This window comes from Spinacia oleracea, chromosome 3, assembly GCF_020520425.1.
Source record: "Spinacia oleracea cultivar Varoflay chromosome 3, BTI_SOV_V1, whole genome shotgun sequence".
Classification (NCBI taxonomy): Eukaryota; Viridiplantae; Streptophyta; class Magnoliopsida; order Caryophyllales; family Amaranthaceae; genus Spinacia; species Spinacia oleracea.
In genome coordinates this window covers 143,049,965-143,072,832 of record NC_079489.1, presented here as the reverse complement: position 1 = coordinate 143,072,832, position 22,868 = coordinate 143,049,965, and the positions used below count along the sequence as shown (strand labels likewise).

Genomic DNA, 22,868 nt, shown 5'->3' with positions numbered 1-22,868 from the left:
ATTTTTTTCTTATTTTTTTAGTTGTTATTATTATTATTATTATTATTATTATTATTATTGTTATTGTTATTATTTATTTTCGTTTTATTTTTATTTCGTGATTTCCCCTCGTGTTTGTTTTTATTATGTAGGTGAGAGTTTCATGGTCCGAGATTGAGTTGAAAGAATCAAGAAAGCAACGATCATGAAGGAAAAGAATTGGAACATGGGCTTTGTCGTTTATGCGCCTCAACCTTTTGACCCAACTGCTGCCAAGACACACAAGGCAAACTTAGCCTACACCACACACATCTTAACCATCACCACACCCTCAACTCGGCTCTCCTCTCCACCTCATCAACCACCTGCGACCCCCAAATCATCACCAACACCGGCGAGGCAACAACTCCCCTCACTCAACCCACACAGCCAACAACAAACAACATCAACCGCCACTTAGAGACCAAAAATCACAGCAAGAAAACAGAGCAAAAACAGAGTAATTGGTTCGTTCGAACCCGTAAATTGGTTCGGCCGAACATGAAATTTAGAGTTTATGATTGTATGAGGTTCGGTCGAACCTCAATGTGTTCGTCCAAACCAAACTCGGGTTCGCCCGAAGCTCCATTAACGTTCGGGCAAACATTTGAGCGCTCAATTTGGTACGGAATTAATGAAAGTCACGTGCCGTGCTTACCTTGGTGGTTCGTTGTTGGTTGGCTCGATTTTTCGCCGTACAAGTACTCAACGGAGGGCTGTGATTGTTTGCTCCTTGAATTAGAGCTGTTGATGATTGATGATGGGTGGAGGTGTGATGTTGATCAACGGTGAGATGGTTGATGATTGATAAAGATGATGAAGATGAACGGTGACGATTGAATGATTACCGTGAGATTGAATGAGATTATGCCGATGGCTGATGATGATGGTCTTGATGATGATGGAGGATGAAGCGAAGGAGAGGAGCAAAGATACGAAGAAGACGGGTCTGAGGGCTTTTAAAAAATGGGGGGGGGGGGGGGGGGGGGGGTTTGGTTTCTTTGACTTTTTCCTTCTCTCTCTTCTCCTCTGAATTATTTTCTTCTTATTAATTTTAGTTTTTGATTTTATTTCCCTTTTTAGTTTTCTCCTTTTAAATTCTTTTAAATTTTTGCTTTTCTTTTCCTTTTTCCTTTCTTTTTTTTATTTCTTTTATTAACTTGTAGTATAAATATCTATTTTTGGGTCAATACTAAAATTACCATGTACATAATTTAGTTTTCTCTCAATTTTTTAGGGTTTTAGTTGGGTTTAGCTTTTAGAGAGAGAAAAATGAGAAATTATCATTGAAAATGGAGGATTATGGATAATACAAGAAGATTTGAAGCATTCATTCATCAATCAATGAGAATTTTCTACTCTCTCTCCTTATTTATTGTTTATTTATTACTTTATTTGTCGTTTATTTAATTTAATTGTTTTTGCTTAGTTTAACGATTCATGTTTAGATTAGTTGTTATTAATGTTTAGAATCATGTTTTTAGTCGTTAATTTCTATAAATTTCATATTTTTATGTTGATGGAGTAGTTTATTGGTTAGGGTTTGGGTGAAAACCTAACAATGATTGATTTGGGTAAATGAGTTTGAATTTGGTGATGTTGCATGATTAAATTATTGTTTGTTTGAGCATACTCAAACTTTGTTGTATGCAAATTAGCTACTTGTGTATGACTTAGATTTTGGGGTAGTTGACTTTAGGAAAATCGAGGGATCGTGACCTAAGTTGACTATTGTTTGGTTTGTGCTTAACCGTGACCTAAGGGTAGTTGTGTGTAGGACGGGAGTTCGCATTTGACTATTCTAAGAATCGATCCAAGGCGGGAGTCATTTGGGGATCTATTTCTAACCAACGTCTCATTCATGCTTTGCTTGTGCATCATCGTTCTTAATTGTTGCTCATATACTCGTTTCATTATTGTTGGTGTTTGATCTCATTCCTTGAACATGTTTGTCCTTTGGTAGTTAGTTTAGTTGATTTAGTTTTAGTTGACTTTTCCAACCCTATCCCGACCTAGCTTGTTGTTCAATTAGCATAAATTAGCGCACCTTACACTAGTGGAAAAAGGCTTATTTGCATCCCCGCATTTGCCACGCCATTCTGAACATGCGAAGCAAATAACAAATTTTAGCATAAAATTTAGTGATTTGCATCGCAGATTTGTTAAACTGCGAGGCAAATGACTCTAGAATGCCCCCCAGAGTCATTTGCCACGCAGAATTATAAATCTGCGATGCAAATTACTCAATCAATTGCATCGCAGATTTATAATTCTGCGTTGCAATTGACTCTATGGTGCCCCTAGAGTCATTTGCCACGCAGAATTATAAATCTGCGATGCACAAGCTTTTGATTTTTTTTTTAAATTCCCGCTCACACTTAATTGCAAAACGAATTAATATTCTCGACAAACAACACTGCTTCACCGACGAAACCACCACGAATTGTGAGCAATAACACCTAGGTTTTGCTCGACAAACAACACTGCTTCACACCCAAACTCAACTCACGACAACACTGCTTCACCGGCGGCTTCATTGTCGTTGTTCCTGTTCCGGCCCCTGCGTCGTTCTTCTGTTCGTCCTGATAGCACATCCCACCACAAGGCCACTGCCGACATTCTCCAGACGACGCAGCGCACAACAAGGCCCCTGTTCCGGCCCCTGCCGTCATTCTCCAGACGACGCAGCGCTGGTCCCTGTTGACGCCGCCGGCCACGCCGCCGCACACTCCACCGGCGCCCCTTCTCAGTCACGTCGTCTCTCCTCTTTTAATAATTAGGTACATTTTAAATTGTTTTTAAATATTTATACTTTCAATATATAATTGGGTTTAAATTTAGTGTGTGGAATTTATTTAGTTGAATAAAAAAGTTGTTACATTTAAGATTGAATTTAAATTTTGATGTTAAGATTGAAAGTTTGTGGATATTATTTAGTTAAATTTTAATTGAATTTTAATTGTGCATTTTAATTTGAATTGTGGATATTATGATTGAATTTTAGTTGTACATTTGAATTGAAATTTAAGATTGAATTTTAATTGTGGATATTATTTAGTTGAATAATTGGGTACATTTTAGGATTTAGGTTTTGTTGAATTTTAATTGTAGTTTTTGATGAATTGGAATAGGTTATTATAATAGTTGGTTTTGTTGAATTCTAATTGTTTATTACATTTAGGTTTTGTTGAATTAAAAGTTATGAAATGAAGTTTTGGGTTTGTGTAGGTTTATGAGATGGTTTGTGTAGGTTATGAAATGAATTTAGGTTATGAAATGAATTTAGGTGATCGATATATGAAATCATGTTTTGGGTTTGCTACAAAATTTGGGTTTGTGAATTTGTGATGTGAAATGAATTGTACTATGGGAACTTGTTATTAGTTATGGTAGGTTTTGTTGGAAGCCATGGATTTATAATGATATGAATAGCCTAGTTTATATTCTAACATCTTGACAAAATTTGGTCATATTGTTTTATCTTTAGTGGTTGAAAATGGATCGGAGTTGGATGTATGGTAGTAAACGATTTTCTACAAGGTTCTTACAAGGGATTCAAGAGTTCATTAAGGTTGCCTTGAAACATCAATCAGAACATGAATCAAGTTTAATTCTGTGTCCTTGTTGTGATTGCAATAATTCAAGGGGGTATCGGGATATTGATGATATTGTTGATCACATAGTTCGTCGCGGTTTTAAGGGTAACTACACGACGTGGACATGGCATGGTGAGAGCATAGATCATGGGGCAAGTTCTAGTATGCCGAGCTCGAGTCAGCATAATAATTGTGATAATGGTGATGATAATGAAATTGAGGATGATATTGGTGTTGAAAGTGAGGAAGAAGAGGAGAAAGATAGGATAGATGATATGATGCATGATGTGGAAGACCATCATTTCGTTGAGCGTCCCCGTATGTATGATAGTATAATCAAAGCTTCCGCAACACCATTATATCCTGGTTCTACACAAACTGTACTTGGTGCCGTCATCGAATATTTCAACTTAAAGGTGGAAAACGGTTGGACCAACAAGAGTTTTTCACAGTTTTTGGAGGCCACGTCCGGTAATCTTCCTGAAGGAAACAAACTTCCAAGGTCTAACTATGAGGCCCAGAAGCTTATGTGTCCTTTGGGTATGGATTACGAGAAGATACACGCGTGTCCAAATGATTGCGTGTTGTATCGAAAGCAGTATGCAAATCTGCATGAGTGTCCAAGATGCGGATTGTCCCGTTACAAGATCGTGGAGAATGATGCAACATCAACAAAGAAGAAACCTTCTCCGGCTAAGGTGCTTTGGTATCTTCCTATTATACCAAGATTTAAGCGCCTTTTCTCAGAAGAGAAAACTGCAAAACTTTTGAGGTGGCATGCCGAAGGGAGGAAGAAAGATGGGTTAATGAGGCATCCTGCTGATTCTCCACAATGGAGGAACATTGATCGAAAGTACAAGGTCTTTCGGGAAGAAGTTCGGAATCTCAGGCTTGGTCTTTGCACGGATGGAATGAACCCATTTGGGACACTTAGTACCCAATATAGCACTTGGCCGGTTCTTCTCACCATATACAATTTGCCTCCTTGGTTATGCATGAAGCGTAGATACATCATGTTGTCGCTCTTAATCTCTGGGCCTAAACAACCCGGAAATGACATAGATGTGTATCTAGAGCCACTCATTGAAGATTTGAAATTGTTGTGGGATGAAGGGGTGTTGATGTTTGATGCATACACCAAAACCAATTTCACTTTACGTGCCATGATTTTTTGTACGATAAATGATTTCCCGGCTTATGGAAATTTGTCAGGGTATTCTGTAAAGGGAAAGAAGGCATGTCCAGTTTGTCATGATGATTTGGTCTCGAGGCGCCTAAAATTTTGTGGGAAAGATGTGTACATGGATTACCGGATGTATCTTCCTGAAGATCACCCATTTCGAAAAGAGAAGGAAGCTTTTAATGGAGAATTGGAGATGAGAGAAGCTCCTGCCCCCTTATGTGCGTGTGAGGTTTATGAACGGGTTAAAGACATTGAGACAGAGTTTGGTAAGCCTTATAAAGGTCAGCCAAGTGGTGGTTACAAGAAGAGGTCTATCTTTTGGGATCTCCCATATTGGAGAGATTTGGAAGTTAGGCATTTTTTGGATGTAATGCATATTGAGAAAAATGTTTGTGATGCCATTGTTGGGACATTGTTGAATATGCAAGGGAAAACGAAGGATGGGCCTAAAGTTAGACAAGATATGGCTGCTATGGGTCGCTCCGAGTTGGCACCTCAAGAAAGGGGAAAACGCTGGTACCTTCCCCCAGCTTGTTTCACCTTGTCCAAAAAGGAGAAAGCTAGCTTTTGTGAGTCTTTGCATGGCTTAAAGGTCCCTGCTGGTTACTCTTCAAATTTTCGTAGACTTGTGTCCATGTCTGACTTGAAATTAGTTGGAATGAAATCTCATGATTGTCACGTGTTGATGCAACAATTGCTGCCGGTTGCAATTCGAGGGATATTGCCGCCACAAGTGAGGTATACCATTACAAGATTGTGTTTCTTTTTCAACACAATTTGTAGCAAGGTGATCAATCCAACAATACTGGATGATTTGCAGGCCGATGTACTTGAGACCATGTGTCGGTTTCAAAAGTATTTTCCGCCATCATTCTTTGACATGATGCCTCATTTGATTATTCATCTTGTTCGTGAAATTAAGCTTTGTGGGCCAGTTTGTATGAGGTACATGTATCCCTTTGAACGGGAAATGGGTACCTTGAAAGATAGAGTGATGAATCCGGCCAAACCTGAAGCTAGTATTGTCCAACGAACTGTCGCGGAGGAAGTTGCTGCATGGGTTTCTCAATATATGGCACGTTTGAAAGAAGTCGGAGTACCAAAGTCTAGACATGATGGGAGACTTGGGGGTCAAGGTACAATTGGCAGGAAAAGGATATCAATCGGTTCTGAAATGATGTGTAAGGTTGAGCTGTTTGTGGTGCAAAGTCTTAGTGAAGTCCATCCATACGTGGCTGAGCACATGAACTTTCTTAGAGAGCAATATCCTTCAAAAAATGGTCCTCAACTTAAAAGAGCATAATCGTTCATTCCTCACATGGTTCAAGCGTCGAGTGATGGATCAATTTTCCGACACGCCTAATGAGGTATCTGACATGGTGAGATGGTTGGCATATGGTCCTAAATGTCAAGTCATATCTTATGAGGGGTACGACATCAATGGCTATTCTTTTTACACGAAGCGACAAGATGACAAAACGACGATACAAAATAGTGGTGTTACGGCAATATGTTTGTCTTCAGAGTATGCTAGTGTAAAAGATAGAACACTTGTAGATAAGACGAACTCTTACTATGGAGTCATTGAAGAAATATTAGAGTTGGAATATAAGGATTTTAAGATTCCTCTATTCCGGTGCAAGTGGATTGATATTAGTCGCGGTGTCAAAAAGGATGAACATGGGTACCTAACACTTGTAAACTTTAGTCGAGTTGGGCATCTTGCAGATCCTTTCATATTAGCATCACAGGCAAAACACATCTTTTACATGGTTGACCCTGCCGATCGTAGTTGGTCAGTTGTTCTGGAAGGCAAAAGAAGAATACTTGGCGTTGAGGATGTAGATGATGAAGAAGAGTATGATGAGCAGTTTAATGAGATTCCACCTTCCTCCTGGCATATCCCTTAAATGATTGACGATGTTGACATGAGTTATACGCGCCGAGATCATGATGAAGGATTTTATGTTGAAAAAGAGAAATAGTGAGATAGGTACTATTTTGGCAACTATTTTTTTCACCAAGTTAATTTGTAGATTAGTTAAAAGTTGGGTTCGAAAATGTCATTCTTGCCTAAATATGTACTATAACGACTCAATTAGCCTTAAATGTGAAATAATAGATTAGTACGAGTCTTAGAAAGTTATAACTATGCATATGAGACATGTAATAAGTTTGAAAACATTCCTTAAGTTGTTTAGTTCAAAGTTGGGTTCGAAAATGTCATTTTTGCCTAAATATGTACTATAACGACTCAATTAGCCTTAAATGTGAAATAATAGATTAGTACGAGTCTTAGAAAGTTATAACTATGCATATGAGACATGTAATAAGTTTGAAAACATTCCTTAAGTTGTTTAGTTAAAAGTTGGGTTCGAAAATGTCATTTTTGCCTAAATATGTACTATAACGACTCAATTAGCCTTAAATGTGAAATAATAGATTAGTACGAGTCTTAGAAAGTTATAACTATGCATATGAGACATGTAATAAGTTTGAAAACATTCCTTAAGTTGTTTAGTTAAAAGTTGGGTTCGAAAATGTCATTTTTGCCTAAATATGTACTATAACGACTCAATTAGCCTTAAATGTGAAATAATAGATTAGTACGAGTCTTAGAAAGTTATAACTATGCATATGAGACATGTAATAAGTTTGAAAACATTCCTTAAGTTGTTTAGTTCAAAGTTGGGTTCGAAAATGTCATTTTTGCCTAAATATGTACTATAACGACTCAATTAGCCTTAAATGTGAAATAATAGATTAGTACGAGTCTTAGAAAGTTATAACTATGCATATGAGACATGTAATAAGTTTGAAAACATTCCTTAAGTTGTTTAGTTCAAAGTTGGGTTTGCTATTAAACATAAACTTCTGCTCCCTTTAATTTTGCAGATGCTTGGGTAGAAGAAAAAAAGAGAGAAAACAATCCAAGATAGTCAAATCCGTCATACTGAAGGTAATTTGAGCTAGTTTCGGTGTACCGTAAGGGAAATGGGGTGCGAAAATCTTAAAGAGTTTAGAGAGAATTTAGAGAATTTCATATCACAGATGAGAGAATTTTTCTTTCATTTAGAGAGAATTTCATATCACAGATGAAACTAAGAAAGAAGTTGTCTTAAAGAGTTGTGATACGCGGTGGAGGGAATTCAAATCAAGATTGGCGACTGGTTGGATCCATGATACAAGAAAAAGGCGAAAAGATGAACGGATGCCATATGATTTGTATAGCTATATAACTAAGGATATATGGAAGGAATTTGTGAAGATACGTACCTCCGAAGAAGCTGAGGTATAAAAAAATATTCTTATTTAAAGTCTTGGTATAATCTAAGTTTTATTTTGTTGTAATAATTTCTTTTACCCCCCTAAAATTAGGAAATAAGTGAGAAAGCAAGACAGAGTCAATCTTTCAACATATATCCTCATCATATGGGACAGAAATCATATGCTGAAAAGACAAGTGAATGGCAAAGAAAAGGGTACATTCCCTCAGTTTCTTCGTCATCTGATGGTTCCTCTGCGTCTACAATTGCTTCAAGTTTGCCGAGTAGGACATGTTTATGGCTTCTTGCAAGATCGGTACCAGATGAGAAAGGAAATCCTTACTTGCCGGATAAGGGCACACAAAAGGTCAAAGAAAATATTGTAAGTTCATTTAACAATTTTGCGTAATGTTGTGATTCCTCTAATTTCATATATGTTCTTAAATATGAAACCAAGTGTTGAACTTTTCTCAAAACCATTTGATTTCATGTAGGATGAATGGAAAAGGAAACAAGATGAAGGGGAATTTGTTCCCAAAAGTACACGAGATGATGTCTTATCTCGTGCACTTGGTAAGACTAAAGAAGGGAGACCACTAACATTTGGTGGTGGAGTAGGCATCAAAGCTGTGTGGGGGACCGCAGAGCGGCGTAGCTTTCGACGGTATGGAGATGCGGAGATGGAGGAAATGGAAGCAAGAGTGACCAAAAGGGTCAAAGATGAGACAATACAAGAGATGAACTCCAAGATGGATGCCATGGTTATGGAGAAGTTTATCACATTTGCTAAAGAACTTGGTGTCCAAATACCAAGCCAGATGAGGATAGACGCAAATGTTCATAGTAGTTGTCGTTCTGGGGGTTTAGATCCTTTTGCCGACATTACGGTATGATAATTTGTGTCTTTTAAGTAATTTTTTTCTAGTTAATTCTATTGAACTTTTCTAACATGTTACATTGTATTTGCGTTATTGTTCAAAATAAATAATAAGGAACCTGTCCCGTGCCATCTATACCTGAACATAGGCTCCGAGAAAGTCTTTGTTGCCTATGGTACCATATGTCCAGAGTTGATCCTTGATCACCACAACGACGTCACTTCCGATAACGTGAAAGTGAGCGTTGATGATTTTGAGCCCGCGTACAAAGAAGCTCCCGTCCCCGTGCCTTCTCAATATATTAAGAAACTTGCTCAAGCTCATGGTACCTTCACTCAGTGGCCAAAGCATTTGGTGTCGCTTACGAATGAGGAGGTAACTAACATATGCATGATAATTTGAAGTAGAACTATTATACCATGTATGCTCACTAATATGTATATCGTTATTTGAAAATCATACCTCAGGTAAACAAGCCTACAAGTAAAGAGCCTAAAGGGAAAGGGAACAAAGGGAAAGAGATAGTGCTTGGGAGAAGTGGATGCGAAACAAAAGCGTCCAACACTAAATCAAAAACATATTTCCTTGAAAATTATAAAGTGCAAAATTTGAGTGGTAAGTGCAATGTAATGAAAACTATGATGTTGAGATTAAAAGAAGGGGAGCGCGTTAAGGTGCAAGGCACTAAAAGGACATTCAATATGGAAAAAGACTTTGAAATTAGTGTCACCGTTGAAGACACCGCTCAACTTCTCTCGGGAGCATGGCTAAATGTATCGATAATACAAGTTTTTATTATGTGAGTTACCTAAATTAATATTTCGCCCCTAAATTTGATTTTTATGATTGTCTTAACGTTCTTATTACACTATATATTATAGGGCTTTGAGTGAGTTGTGTTTTCACGATGATTGTCACTCCAATACTATTGGATTCATGTGCCCGGAGATGATCTCGGCCACCATGTTAAAGACCGATGCAGATCGAATTCTATCGTACATGACGAGGTCCATGAGTGCACTTACTTCTAAGACATTCATCTTATGTCCATACTACGAAAAGTATGAAAATTAATTTGAACTTCGTTTTTAATTGATTGTTATAAATTTAACTTATTTTTTTCTAACTACATATGTTTATTGTTTGTATGTAGGAGTCATTGGATGCTTTTAGTTCTTTGCTTATCTAAACGTGAGGTCTACATATTTGATTCTCAACAGAAGAAGAGAAATTTGATGATTAAGGAGCCACTAAACAAGTAAGTAAAGTATGCATATGAAAATGCTATTTTTGCCTAAATTTTTGCCTAAAAATGTCCTAGAACGACCAAATTAGCCTTAAATGTGAAATAATAGATTGTAAAGAGCCTTAGAAAGTTGTAAATATGCATATTAAAGGTGTAATAAGTTTGAAAACATTCCTTAGGTTCTTTAGTTCAAAGTTGGGTTCGAAAACGTCATATTTGCCTAAAAATGTCCTAGAACGACCCAATTAGCCTTAAATGTGAAATAATAGATTGTAAAGAGTCTTAGAAATTTATAACTATGCATATTAAACGTGTAATAAGTTTGAAAACATTCCTTAGGTTCTTTAGTTCAAAGTTGGGTTCGAAAACGTCATTTTTGCCTAAAAATGTCCTAGAACGACCCAATTAGCCTTAAATGTGAAATAATATATTGTAAAGAGCCTTAGAAATTTATAACTATGCATATTAAACGTGTAATAATTTTGAAAACATTCCTCAGGTTCTTTAGTTCAAAGTTGGGTTCGAAAACGTCATTTTTGCCTAAAAATGTCATAGAACGACCCAATTAGCCTTAAATGTGAAATAATAGATTGTAAAGAGCCTTAGAAAGTTGTAAATATGCATATTAAACGTGTAATAAGTTTGAAAACATTCCTTAGGTTCTTTAGTTCAAAGTTGGGTTCGAAAACGTCATATTTGCCTAAAAATGTCCTAGAACGACCCAATTAGCCTTAAATGTGAAATAATAGATTGTAAAGAGCCTTAGAAAGTTGTAAATATGCATATTAAACGTGTAATAAGTTTGAAAACATTCCTTAGGTTCTTTAGTTCAAAGTTGGGTTCGAAAACGTCATATTTGCCTAAAAATGTCCTAGAACGACCCAATTAGCCTTAAATGTGAAATAATAGATTGTAAAGAGCCTTAGAAATTTATAACTATGCATATTAAACGTGTAATAAGTTTGAAAACATTCCTTAGGTTCTTTAGTTCAAAGTTGGGTTCGAAAACGTCATTTTTGCCTAAAAATGTCCTAGAACGACCCAATTAGCCTTAAATGTGAAATAATAGATTGTAAAGAGCCTTAGAAATTTATAACTATGCATAATAAACGTGTAATAAGTTTGAAAACATTCCTCAGGTTCTTTAGTTCAAAGTTGGGTTCGAAAACGTCATTTTTGCTTAAAAATGTCATAGAACGACCCAATTACCCTTAAATGTGAAATAATAGATTGTAAAGAGCCTTATAAAGTTGAGAAATATGCATATTAAACGTGTAATAAGTTTGAAAACATTCCTTAGGTTCTTTAGTTCAAAGTTGGGTTCGAAAACGTCATATTTGCCTAAAAATGTCTTAGAACGACCCAATTAGCCTTAAATGTGAAATAATAGATTGTAAAGAGCCTTAGAAAGTTGTAAATATGCATATTAAACGTGTAATAAGTTTGAAAACATTCCTTAGGTTCTTTAGTTCAAAGTTGGGTTCGAAAACGTCATATTTGCCTAAAAATGTCCTAGAACGACCCAATTAGCCTTAAATGTGAAATAATAGATTGTAAAGAGCCTTAGAAATTTATAACTATGCATATTAAACGTGTAATAAGTTTGAAAACATTCCTTAGGTTCTTTAGTTCAAAGTTGGGTTCGAAAACGTCATTTTTGCCTAAAAATGTCCTAGAACGACCCAATTAGCCTTAAATGTGAAATAATAGATTGTAAAGAGCCTTAGAAATTTATAACTATGCATATTAAACGTGTAATAAGTTTGAAAACATTCCTCAGTTTCTTTAGTTCAAAGTTGGGTTCGAAAACGTCATTTTTGCCTAAAAATGTCCTAGAACGACCCAATTACCCTTAAATGTGAAATAATAGATTGTAAAGAGCCTTAGAAAGTTGAGAAATATCCGAGTAACTTGCCTGACGTTACCCCGAATGCACACTTTTGCGGATTAAGCCTGATGTCGTATTGCTTGAGCCTGTTGAAAAAATTTCGAAGTACTGAGGTATGCTCATGTCGCTCTTTGGATTTGACAATCATGTCGTCGACATATACCTCAATTTCCCGGTGAATCATATCGCTCATGATGGCTGTGGCTGTTCTTTGATAGGTTGCTCCAACGTTCTTCAGTCCGAACGGCATAACTGTATAGCAATATGTACCCCACTGAGTGATGAAGGTTGTCTTCTCCGTGTCCTCCTCTGCCATGGGAATTTGATTGTAGCCTGCATACCCGTCCATAAAAGAGAGTAAGGCATGATTTGCGGTGTTGTCGACCAGGATGTCGATGTGGGGTAATGGAAAACCGTCTTTAGGGCTGGCCCTGTTAAGATCTCTGTAGTCCACACACATTCGTACTTTGCCATCTTTCTTTGGAACTGGGACGACATTTGCAATCCATTCTGGATACTTTGCTCCTCGAATAAACCCGGCCTCTAGCTTATTGGAGACCTCTTCTTGTATTTTGAGGGAAACGTCCGGTTTCATGCGACGGAGGTTCTGCTTGATGGGCTTTGAACCTGGAATAAGGGGAATTGTATGCTGACCGATGCTTGGATCAACCCCTGGCATATCATGATAGGACCATGCCAAGACGTCTATGTACTCTGAAAGTATCTTGATAAGATCATCCCGCTCTGCTTGAGATAGAGTTAAACCAATCTGAACTAGCTTTGAATCACTGTTGTTAGAAAGGTTGATTTTTTCTGTTTCCTCAATTATGGGCGTCTTGTTTTCATGATTTTTGATAGCTTTTAGAATTTCAAAGTCAGTTTCTTGTGAAGCAAAGTTGTTTGGATTAGGATTATGTTTTGAACTAGAACTCGAAGAGTAAGTAGAAATTGAAGTGTTACTGAAATCAGCAATCATTACATCGACTGTTTTGACTTGATGCTCGGTGTAACACCCCGACAATTCTCTCTTTTCTAAAATAACTTTTTAATATAAAACGTACAGAATTATCAAGGCATTATCGCCCGTGTGAAAACGTAACGGATTATTCAGAATTTTGCAGCGGAAAACATAATAAATAACTTTAATAATTTAAATAAGTCAACTACCAAAACAAACAAACCGAAGTCGACCTAATTAGTTCAAATCGAATTCAAGTCCGTTAAAACAAGTTCAACAAAACAAAATTCAAATGAAATAAAATAACGACTACACAAATCTCTCCAGATCCCGAACCCCAGTGATGCATCATCTTCAAACCTGCAGTGGACAATGCTTATTGATCCCTAGAGACTGCTCACCAAAGATTGGGTCATCACAGGATCAACAAGGCATAGCCATGATCAACATGCACAAGAAAAAGCACGTAATCAACAAAGCTGAGTACTACATACTAAATCAATAATAATCCTAACATGATTCTATTAAACGAACAATCCTAACATGATACTAATAACGTACTTAAGGACAACCAAAACATAATTAACTAGACTAGACTAGACTGGACTAGACTTTTATAACATTAATATTATTTTAATTGAAATAGTCAATGGATTGAGTTGACTACTAGAAACTTCTTCACTAAGGAAGACGAGGTACGGGCGCGACTCCGTAAACCCCAATGACCTGCGATATCGAGGGACTTTTGAATAAAATAGAACCGGTGATCAATCCGGCCCAGAGAAAGCCATAGGCGACCCATGACCCCAACTCCTGATTGTCCGTCACTTTAGACGTGCACAGTCTAAAGCTATTGCTACTCAGTTTCACTTTACATGATTTACAGATTAATACTTTGTTATGACTCAACAATCACATAAGTCATACAATCAACAATTATTCTAAACTTTTTTTTTATCTTGGAATTAAGTAAGTGATCACAGAGGTATCAATCAAGACTTATTCCAATTAATTCAACCTTTCCTTTAATACTGAACAACCCCTCTATATGGGTATAAGGTTTCAACTTACTAAACAAGGTCCTCGGCCCTCACAAAGCAGTGAAAAGCTAAAAGGGAAAAACGATCAATCGATCTGAATCAATATACATATATATAAAATAATCTAGTGTTCCCAACCAACATGTCTGTATCAATCATCCATACTAACATGTTATAATTCTCATAACGAAATATATATGTTCAACACGTCAATCCAACAATATTAAACATGTAATTCCAACATAACCAAGTTCATCAACAAATTTCAACATGGATTCAACAAATAACATACATTCCAAGCACACAGGTATGTACGTACTTTGTGTAAACAAACTGATACGTCACTTTAACATTTTCAAAAGTCGCCTAAAGAGAATTCTCCGCCTAAAACAACCAACAAATAATCCAAATGAATCTCTAATCATTCGCAACCACAATAAAGCATTCTAAATGCATCCTAAACATATTTAGAAATTTCCCCAATATCAAAACTTGAATATTTGATTTCCTAGCATAACAATTATTGAATTAGTGATTGAAATTCGTTGAAAACTCTTTGCAAACATCGTACTTTAAATTTTCAGCAATATAACTAATTTCAAACTACTCCCAAAACTTTGAAATCATAAAAACGATAACTTTAATAATTTATAATCATCCTACCATGATTTCAAAACTATTAAAACCTTAAAAATTCATGTTTTAATAATTAAAATCATTATTTCAATCAAATTGTATAATCTGAAAATTAACAACTTAATTATATAAAAAATATAATATAAAAATTATAATTAAACCATAAAACTATAAATCTAATCCAAGAAAACATGAATTAAATTAATAAACATAATTAAAGCCCTAACTTAAACATGATTAACAAATCTGAAAATAAATTAGTTTATGATATCAACATATAATTTGAATTCTAAATATAAATTATCAAAAATAATAATTTAAACTATGAAAACCTTAATTAAATTATTAAAACATAGTATTACATTAATTAATCAAAAGGTTAAAGAATTAACCAAAACAAGAAGAGAGAGAGATTGGCCGGTGACAAGGGGCTGCGACAGCAGGACGGTGCTCGCAGGCGGGGCGGCGCGGCTAGCCGGTACAGTCGGTGGTGGTTGGTGGCGGCAGCACGGTGGCTGCGAGCAACAAAAGGACAAACAATAAGTAAGAGAAAAGAAAGAGCGAGAAGGAAGGAGAGTGATGGCCGGAAGGGAAGCGACGACGGCCGCCTGCAGGCAGTGCAGGGTCGGCGCGGCGCAACGTGGTGGCTGTGGGTGTTGGCGTGTGAAGAGAGCAAGCAAGAAAAGAGCATAAAAGAGAAAAGACGAACCAGAGGGAGAAGAAGTTGACAATGACAGTGCAGCGGCTGTGGAGGAATCTGGGCGGCGGCATCACGGGGCGGCGGCGCCGGTCGACGATGGGCAATCAGTGGTGGCCGACGAGAGAAGTAAGGAAGAAAGAGAATAGAAAGAGAGGAGAGAAGAATGACGTGAAAGTAAGGAGGAGGGAAGGGTTTTGGATGTGTGAATGATTTCACGTGAATTGAAACAAGGATTGGGGGTTATGGGTTATTTGTTTTGGGCTTTATCAAATTGGGCTAGGATTAGAATTAAGTTTGGCATTTGAATTTAACATCGCTTAGGATTATTTTCTAAATTCAATCGTGTTTTCGTAATTCAAATTCTTTTCAACATAAAATTCTAAAATTATTTTTATTTCATAAATCGTTGAAATATGTAAAACGTATAAAAATAAATATTCGTTAATTACATATTTATTTCTAAAATTCGTAAATTCTATTTGAATATAATTAACTACACGTTAAAATATATTAATAAAATGTATAAAATTACGGGGTCACTACAAAAAAAGGTACATATTGAGACGGAACAATTGTGACGGTCTAACAAAGAGTCGCAGGGAGGGGTGGGGCGCGAATATGAATTTGTAAATTGCGACGCTTTATAGAGTCGCAAAATATTTCGACGTTTTAAAGCGTCGCTATTTACAAATAAAGACACGTGGAACACATGTGTTTCCGAGGACGCAAACCAAATTAATTTTGGGAAAAAAAATCCCGCCTAACTCTCTCTATTTTTTTGGCAGAATGCCGCCTAACTCTAACTCCACCACCCACGTTTTTCTCAACCTCCCACCGACGTCCTTGCTGCGCTGCGAAACCTAACCACCCTCGTCAAATTTCCCGACGAATTCGTATTCTCTCCTCCTCACTTTCAGCACCATTAACGACTTCCTTGAATTTCGTCTTCAACCTTTACGTTAGCACAATCAAAGCTCTCAGTATAAGCTATCTCAGCGAATTTAAAGAAACCCTAACTCGACAATTATGGGGTGTCGCGAATTTTCTCGCTCCTCCTCCTAATACGGGTTGTTCTGCTTCTTCACAATCGCATGATCAACGAGTTTTCCCTGTGTTAAATCGGTCGAAATCGACTGATTCTTCGGTTTCGGGTAACGAAGATGATGACGAAGAATCGTCGGTCAATGCTCCTATTTCAAACACAGATAGAAATTATTCAGAATTCGGAAATAAACGAAGTGTTATAGAGAATTGTGAATCGTCTTCGAGTTTGCATCGGTTGGGATTGCAGAAGGTTGAGGAGGAGGATGATGATTAGGTTAACGAAGCTGTTGGATTAACTGATGAGGTTTTGACATTTTCTGGGAATATTGCACATGATCCTGAGACTTGGTTAGATTTTCCTGTCGAAGATGATGAAGATTGTGAAGGTAAACTTTGCTTCGCCTTTTGTTAGTTCGTAATAATTGGAGATTTTAAATTTGTTTTGCATTGGTGTAGTTGCAAGGGCATAGTTTAGTACGTAGTATGAGATTTGGTCATAGTTTGTCTATAAACTATTGCATTTGTTTGGTTTTGGAAACATTCTATAGGCTATTGGAATTGAAATGTTTGATTTATTGTAAAATTGGCACCACGGATTGAAGACTGCCGTTTTTGGTTTAAGTTAAAGTATACGTTTTGAAGATGAGTATTGACAGGAACTACCATTTTAGAGTATAGTTTGTTAGGTTATGATACATATGATATTACATAAATCATGCGGAAACAACCATTAACCCAGGAATACATATTATTTACACATAATCATATAGAATAATTTAGATGCATACTCTTTGTTGCGTGCCCTCCCTAGCTGCGCCCGAACCGAGCAAGAACAAGTCTTTAGGACTCCAAGTGTCGTCCCTCCGTAGATAGTCCACAGCACGTCCGAATCCGCCTTAAGATTGACCAACTAGAATCGCCCTTAAGGTACTAGAATTTTCGGCACTTTTGAGCAAGATGTGTGACTGAATTTTTCTCTCAAAAACTCACTTTGAATACTTTAAAACTCGTTATAAATTGTGAACCCAGGCCACATATTTATAGGGGTATGGAAAGGGAATTGGAATCCTATTCAGATACAAATTAATTAAACCTAGAATCCTACAAGAACTCTAATGAATTAATTTATCAAATAGAATTAGGAATTTAATCATTAACCGAACTCTGCATGTTTTAGGAATCGTGCATGAACACAAACACTTACGCACACACACACGGCAGCCACGATGGGCCGCCCATGCGCGTGCGTGCGAGCAGCAGCCCACGCAGCGAGGCGCTGCGCGCGCTGTGCGCGCTGCCACGGCCTGCTGGGCCTGGCGTGGCCTTGGCTGTTCGTGTGGCGCGCTTGGCTTGCTGGGCGATGGCCTGGCTTCGTGCTGGGCCCTCGTCCGGCAGGCCTCGTCCGATGCTTATTCGTACGATACGCTTCCGATTAAATTTCCGATTCCGGAATTCATTTCCGATACGAACAATATTTAATATTTCCGATTCCCGAATTAATTTCCGTTTCGAACAAATATTTAATATTTCCGTTTCCGGAATTATTTTCCGATTCCGATAATATTTCCGATTCTGACAATATTTCCGTTTCCGGCAATATTTCCGATTCTGGCAATATTTCCATTTCCGATAATAATTTCCGATACGTACCATGTTTCCGTTTCCGGCAACATCTACGACTTGGATAATATTTATATTTCCGATACGATCCATATTTCCGTTTCCGGCAATATCATCGTTTCCGGAGTATTCATTTCTTGCCTGTGACGATCTCAGCTCCCACTGAAACCAAGATCCATCGATTCCGAATATTCATAGATGGAGTATTTAATGCCATTAAATACTTGATCCGTTTACGTACTATTTGTGTGACCCTACGGGTTCAGTCAAGAGTAAGCTGTGGATTAATATCATTAATTCCACTTGAACTGAAGCGGCCTCTAGCTAGGCATTCAGCTCACTTGATCTCACTGAATTATTAACTTGTTAATTAATACTGAACCGCATTTATTAGACTTATCATAGAATGCATACTTGGACCAAGGGCATTATTTCCTTCATAGTTTATATGGAAAACATTAATTATGGTATAATTGTCATTGAGGAGGAGCGTCTTTCGTACTTGTTCTGAAATTTTGTTAAGAAATTGTGATGCTAGACTGTACTGCGTCCCAGTGAAGGTTTATGAGTGAAACAAGCTATCGCCAAGTAAATGTGAAACGATCTCGCATTCAATTTCATGTACGTTTCTGTTTAAGTGGAGATTGGGGGTGTATTTGGTGTTGTTTCTTGGGCTAATTGCCGTTAAATGTTTTACCATTTCTTTAGGATAGATTCAATAGTGACTTCTACTGCCTTAGGTTATCATTGATGAATGGAATATTGGAGTTATTATACTCGTATGGACAATGCTAATGTTTTGTGCCATGGGCTGTGGATGTACGCATCTTCTTTGAGCTAATTGCTGTATTCGGTTAAAATGTGTATGTTTTGTGTTATTCCTTATCACTTATCCTAACACTTATAAAGCCTCATACTTTGATTACTATTCACACAATAGTGAATTATCTGAATTGCCCCCAATTTCCTTCATGTTTGATTTTTTGTCTTTTCCTTAATAATAGTGTACTTACGTTGTTACCCTCGGCCTTATCGATGCTGCCACCTTTTTTCTCTGAGATATCCTCACCACTCACCAGTATCTCATTTCTTCCATTTTCGAACAAACCAAGCTCTCATCTCTCCTCCATACCCTAACTTTTTTTACTCTCATTTTCAATGCCGTGCTTGGTACTATCTTTCTCGCGCTCTCTGTTTCCGTTTAGCTAAGCTCAGTATTCCAGATGAATTTGCTTTTCTTTTCTGGGTAATCTGTGGTGTAATTGGAAAATTTTCCCTTCAAATTACCGTATCCGAGTTTGTGGAAACCCTAACACAACTATTTTTTCACCTAAAAGTCAAATCTTTCATAAACTCGCCATTAATTCGGGTTTTTTTGTGTTAACAACATCAGTTTGAAGCTTAGAAGTAGAAGATATGGCAAGATTAGAAGTCAATTGGAAAAATCAGAGGAGAGAGCGGAAGATAAGAAGGAACAACAAGTTAAAGGGCATTACCCATTTCATGAAATTGAACCCAAATGACATACATTTTGGAAGGTAATAAAAATTTTCGAACCCGATCCAGATGACGTAGATACTTCTAAACCTAAGTTCTGTGGTCTAGACATATTTTCTTATCCCAGGTTTTGCCCTTTACTTTCTCTTTTTTGTTTGATTTGTTTTTTAGAATGTTAAGTAATATTTCATATTTTGGGATTATTTATATAAATGCTTTTGGTAACTACTATTATCAGGCATAATGTATACTGTTCTAATTGATTATTTGGAGTTTGTAATTGAAAATTTGAACTGTTATTTGAAATGGCTCACTTTGCATTTTGATTATTTCACTGTATTGTTTCATATTTGATGTTTTTTATTTGAAATGGGGGTTAGAAGACACCTTTACAATAATGATTCACTTTTTTAAGAGTGTGGAAAGAAATTAGAAATTTAGAATGATTGATGCTGATGATATTCCTTGGTGCAATTGTTTTAATCAATTTTTCTATTTTTTGTAATTTTGATTTTTATAAATGAATGTTCAATTCTGTTTTAATGGAAAATTTGATGCATTCTTTGACATGTTTGTTATTGGGATGTTTAAGTTTAAATTTAGTGATTAGTGATGTAAAACCCACTTTTAACGTACGTACTCCTGTGCTTGAGGAATGTAATTATTTAAGGATTAAATGATGTTATATTATCAAACTAACTACGAACATTGGTGGTGGCTCATCAATGGTTGTTTACCCATTGTGATTTTTCAAAATAGAAGTTGTTGATTTCTTGCTCCAATAGTATTTGGCTGATTTGTTACTACTATCTAGCTCAATTGTACAAATTTTGTGTGAGGAAAAGAATCAAGACTAATCATAAACAATAATATGGCGGAACATATTTGATCTACAAACCCTTCGATGTTTTCTTTTAGTTGGTTTATTTTGATGGATTGTTGGTTCCAGTATCTTTCCTGATTCCCTCGTATCACATTCAAAAAAGTTAATTTTGTCTCCAAATGCTTTCAGTTAACATCAATTTCGTTCTATTGTTTGCTTTAATTGGTGTTATTTAGTGCCTATATTTTGATTACCAGTATTCATCAAATCATTAAAAAGTATATTCTTTGTCTTTTGTTTCTATTTATGTGCAGCACCAAAGAGCATTGACAAGCGAACCCGGATTTGGGATGATACCAACAAGTTCTCTTAGGTCGATCTGATCATTAACCAAGCACCCGGTGCACCCTTACCCTCGGGTATACCCAATTACTCCGTAGGGATTGTGAATGTGTGCGCATCTGGTTGTGCTATCTCTCAGATTCATCTCTGCTGTGGGTGGTTCAGCTCTGCCTTCCCCATCGGCCCAATGATCTTCAAGCGCATCCGTTTCAATGATTGCGTGATCAATGCTGGCAGAACCCTCCACAGTGGCCAGTCTTTTAAATTTCAGTATGCTAATATCTGCAGTTACCCGCTTTCTATTTCATCAATGAGTTGCTTATTAGATAGTACTATACTATTAGTCATTTACTTGCATATTTTGAGTGACTTATAAAGTGATAATGCGGAATGGGAATAGTTAATAAAGTAGTCAAGTTAGAGCTTTGTGAGTCGTAGATTTTCATAATGTCTCAATTGATCTTTGTTTAAAATGTGTACTTTCAGATATGAAATGCTTCCGTAGCAATGCCAATGAAATTGGTTTCATCAAGGTATTTCCTTTTATTATTAATATTTGATGAATCAATTGGACTTAGTGTTGTCTAATTTACTCTATATGTTTGAAATCCACGAATTATTTGGGGTTTCTTTAGGCTTCTGGTCTGTAGATTAATTATTTGGGGTTTCTCTAGATCGTTTTCCTGGCTCTGTCATTGGGTAGGCTTGTGGTCTATCCTTGTCACTCTTGTTGCTATTGTACTTCGTATATCTTTGCCCATTTCCTTGACTAAATTAGACTATGTACACCCATTGTTACAATAGTAGGCCAGCTAAAAGAGATTTTGCGATCTGTGTCATTGGTATAACATGAAGGAAATTTTTTTGCGTGAAGAAAATGTTTACAGATGACTCTAACACCGATCTCATCTGATCATGTTTCAGAATTGCTTGTAATTTGTTTTTTTGTTGTTGTTGTTGTTGTATATGTTGTGTTTCTTATAGCTCAAACATAACGATTTCTCGATCTCAATCATGTATTGCATGACTCTGATCTCATGTAATTCAGTTTCAGAAGACGCGAATGCGCGCTCCATTTTAATTTTTGTGTTGTTTCTGTATTGATAGGACTTCCTATCTAGAAGGCAAAATATCAGGAACTTATTGTAGATGGAGCAGTCGACAAAGCAGCTGAAAGGTGACTTAATATAGTCCAGTTTAAATTCTGAAAAGTTAATTGGTTACGTAGAAATGACTGAAGTGCCTGTTCTGAAGATTACATGCATAGTGTTAGAGAAGCTGTAAGGGATTTTTTTTTGTGACTTTATTTCAAGTCATCATTCTAGGGGTTTTGAGCGTGGTATAAAATCAGATCCAGTGAGTTTGACCACCAAACTTTTATTAGCATCAAATGAAGTGAGTTTGACCACCAAAGCTAAATGCGGTTTCTCATTTCACGGCATAGGAAATATTTGGTCATTTGGAGCAATGGTATATCCTTAACCATAAGGAAATATACTACATAAAACAAGAAATTGGATTATGTCGTCATTTTTAGGCTAAACATGCATAATCTGTTTGTCGAGTTGCTTAAGAAAATAAGAATATTATATTTATGCGTCAATGGTTATGCTTGCCTTGATCTGTAAAAGTAGTGACAGTTTATATCTTCAGTTCCAGGCCCAGACGTTATATTCTTGTTCCTTCGTCCGACTTCAGAGGATTTCAGGTATTTTCATCCTGTCTTCCCTCAGTGTCTAGAATTTTCTAGGTCTATGTATCTAAATTTCGATTTTTTGGGGGTTTTGGTGTTTCAGATTAGGGTTTACCATTCTTATCTTCTGATCTTATCCAAGCTACTCATTCATTCGACTTCAAAGTAATTTCGGGTATTTTTGTACTTATCTTCCCTCAATTTCTGAATTTTTAGAATTTTCTAGGTCTATGTATTTATATTTCAAATTTTAAGGGGTTTTTGGTGTTTCACATTAGGGTTTATCTCCTCCTTATCTCACCTTACATGAGGGTGTTCCACAGAAGGTAATTTATTCTCCGCTCTTATTTTATTATCATCTAATAGTTCTTCTTTTATCTGGTTGTATTTTTATTTTAGTCGAAGTTTTAGATTACCAGATTGCTCCTACTTTATTTGTA

At 36.6% G+C, this 22,868-nt stretch overlaps 1 protein-coding gene across 1 annotated transcript; it reads left to right on the top strand.

Annotated features, from left to right (window-relative positions):
• The first annotated feature begins 994 nt into the window (after positions 1–994).
• Positions 995–21,022, top strand: LOC110789362 (uncharacterized). The gene is made up of 9 exons (XM_056840877.1): positions 995–2,798; positions 7,693–8,089; positions 8,176–8,445; positions 8,558–8,950; positions 9,056–9,316; positions 9,409–9,740; positions 9,823–10,002; positions 10,095–10,199; positions 20,708–21,022. Exons 2-9 carry the CDS (start codon positions 8,009–8,011, stop codon positions 20,721–20,723), a joined length of 1,638 nt encoding a protein of 545 aa, XP_056696855.1. The 5' UTR covers positions 995–2,798; positions 7,693–8,008; the 3' UTR covers positions 20,724–21,022.
• Positions 21,023–22,868: the final 1,846 nt, after the last annotated feature.

What these genes read in the sequence shown, in the direction of transcription:
- LOC110789362 (XM_056840877.1), top strand. Translation starts at nt 8,009, where the DNA reads ATGCCATATGATTTGTATAGCTATATAACTAAGGATATATGGAAGGAA. An exon ending in GTACCTCCGAAGAAGCTGAG is followed by an intron (nt 8,090 to 8,175) that starts GTATAAAAAAAT and finishes CCCTAAAATTAG; the next exon opens with GAAATAAGTGAGAAAGCAAG. An exon ending in AAAAGGTCAAAGAAAATATT is followed by an intron (nt 8,446 to 8,557) that starts GTAAGTTCATTT and finishes GATTTCATGTAG; the next exon opens with GATGAATGGAAAAGGAAACA.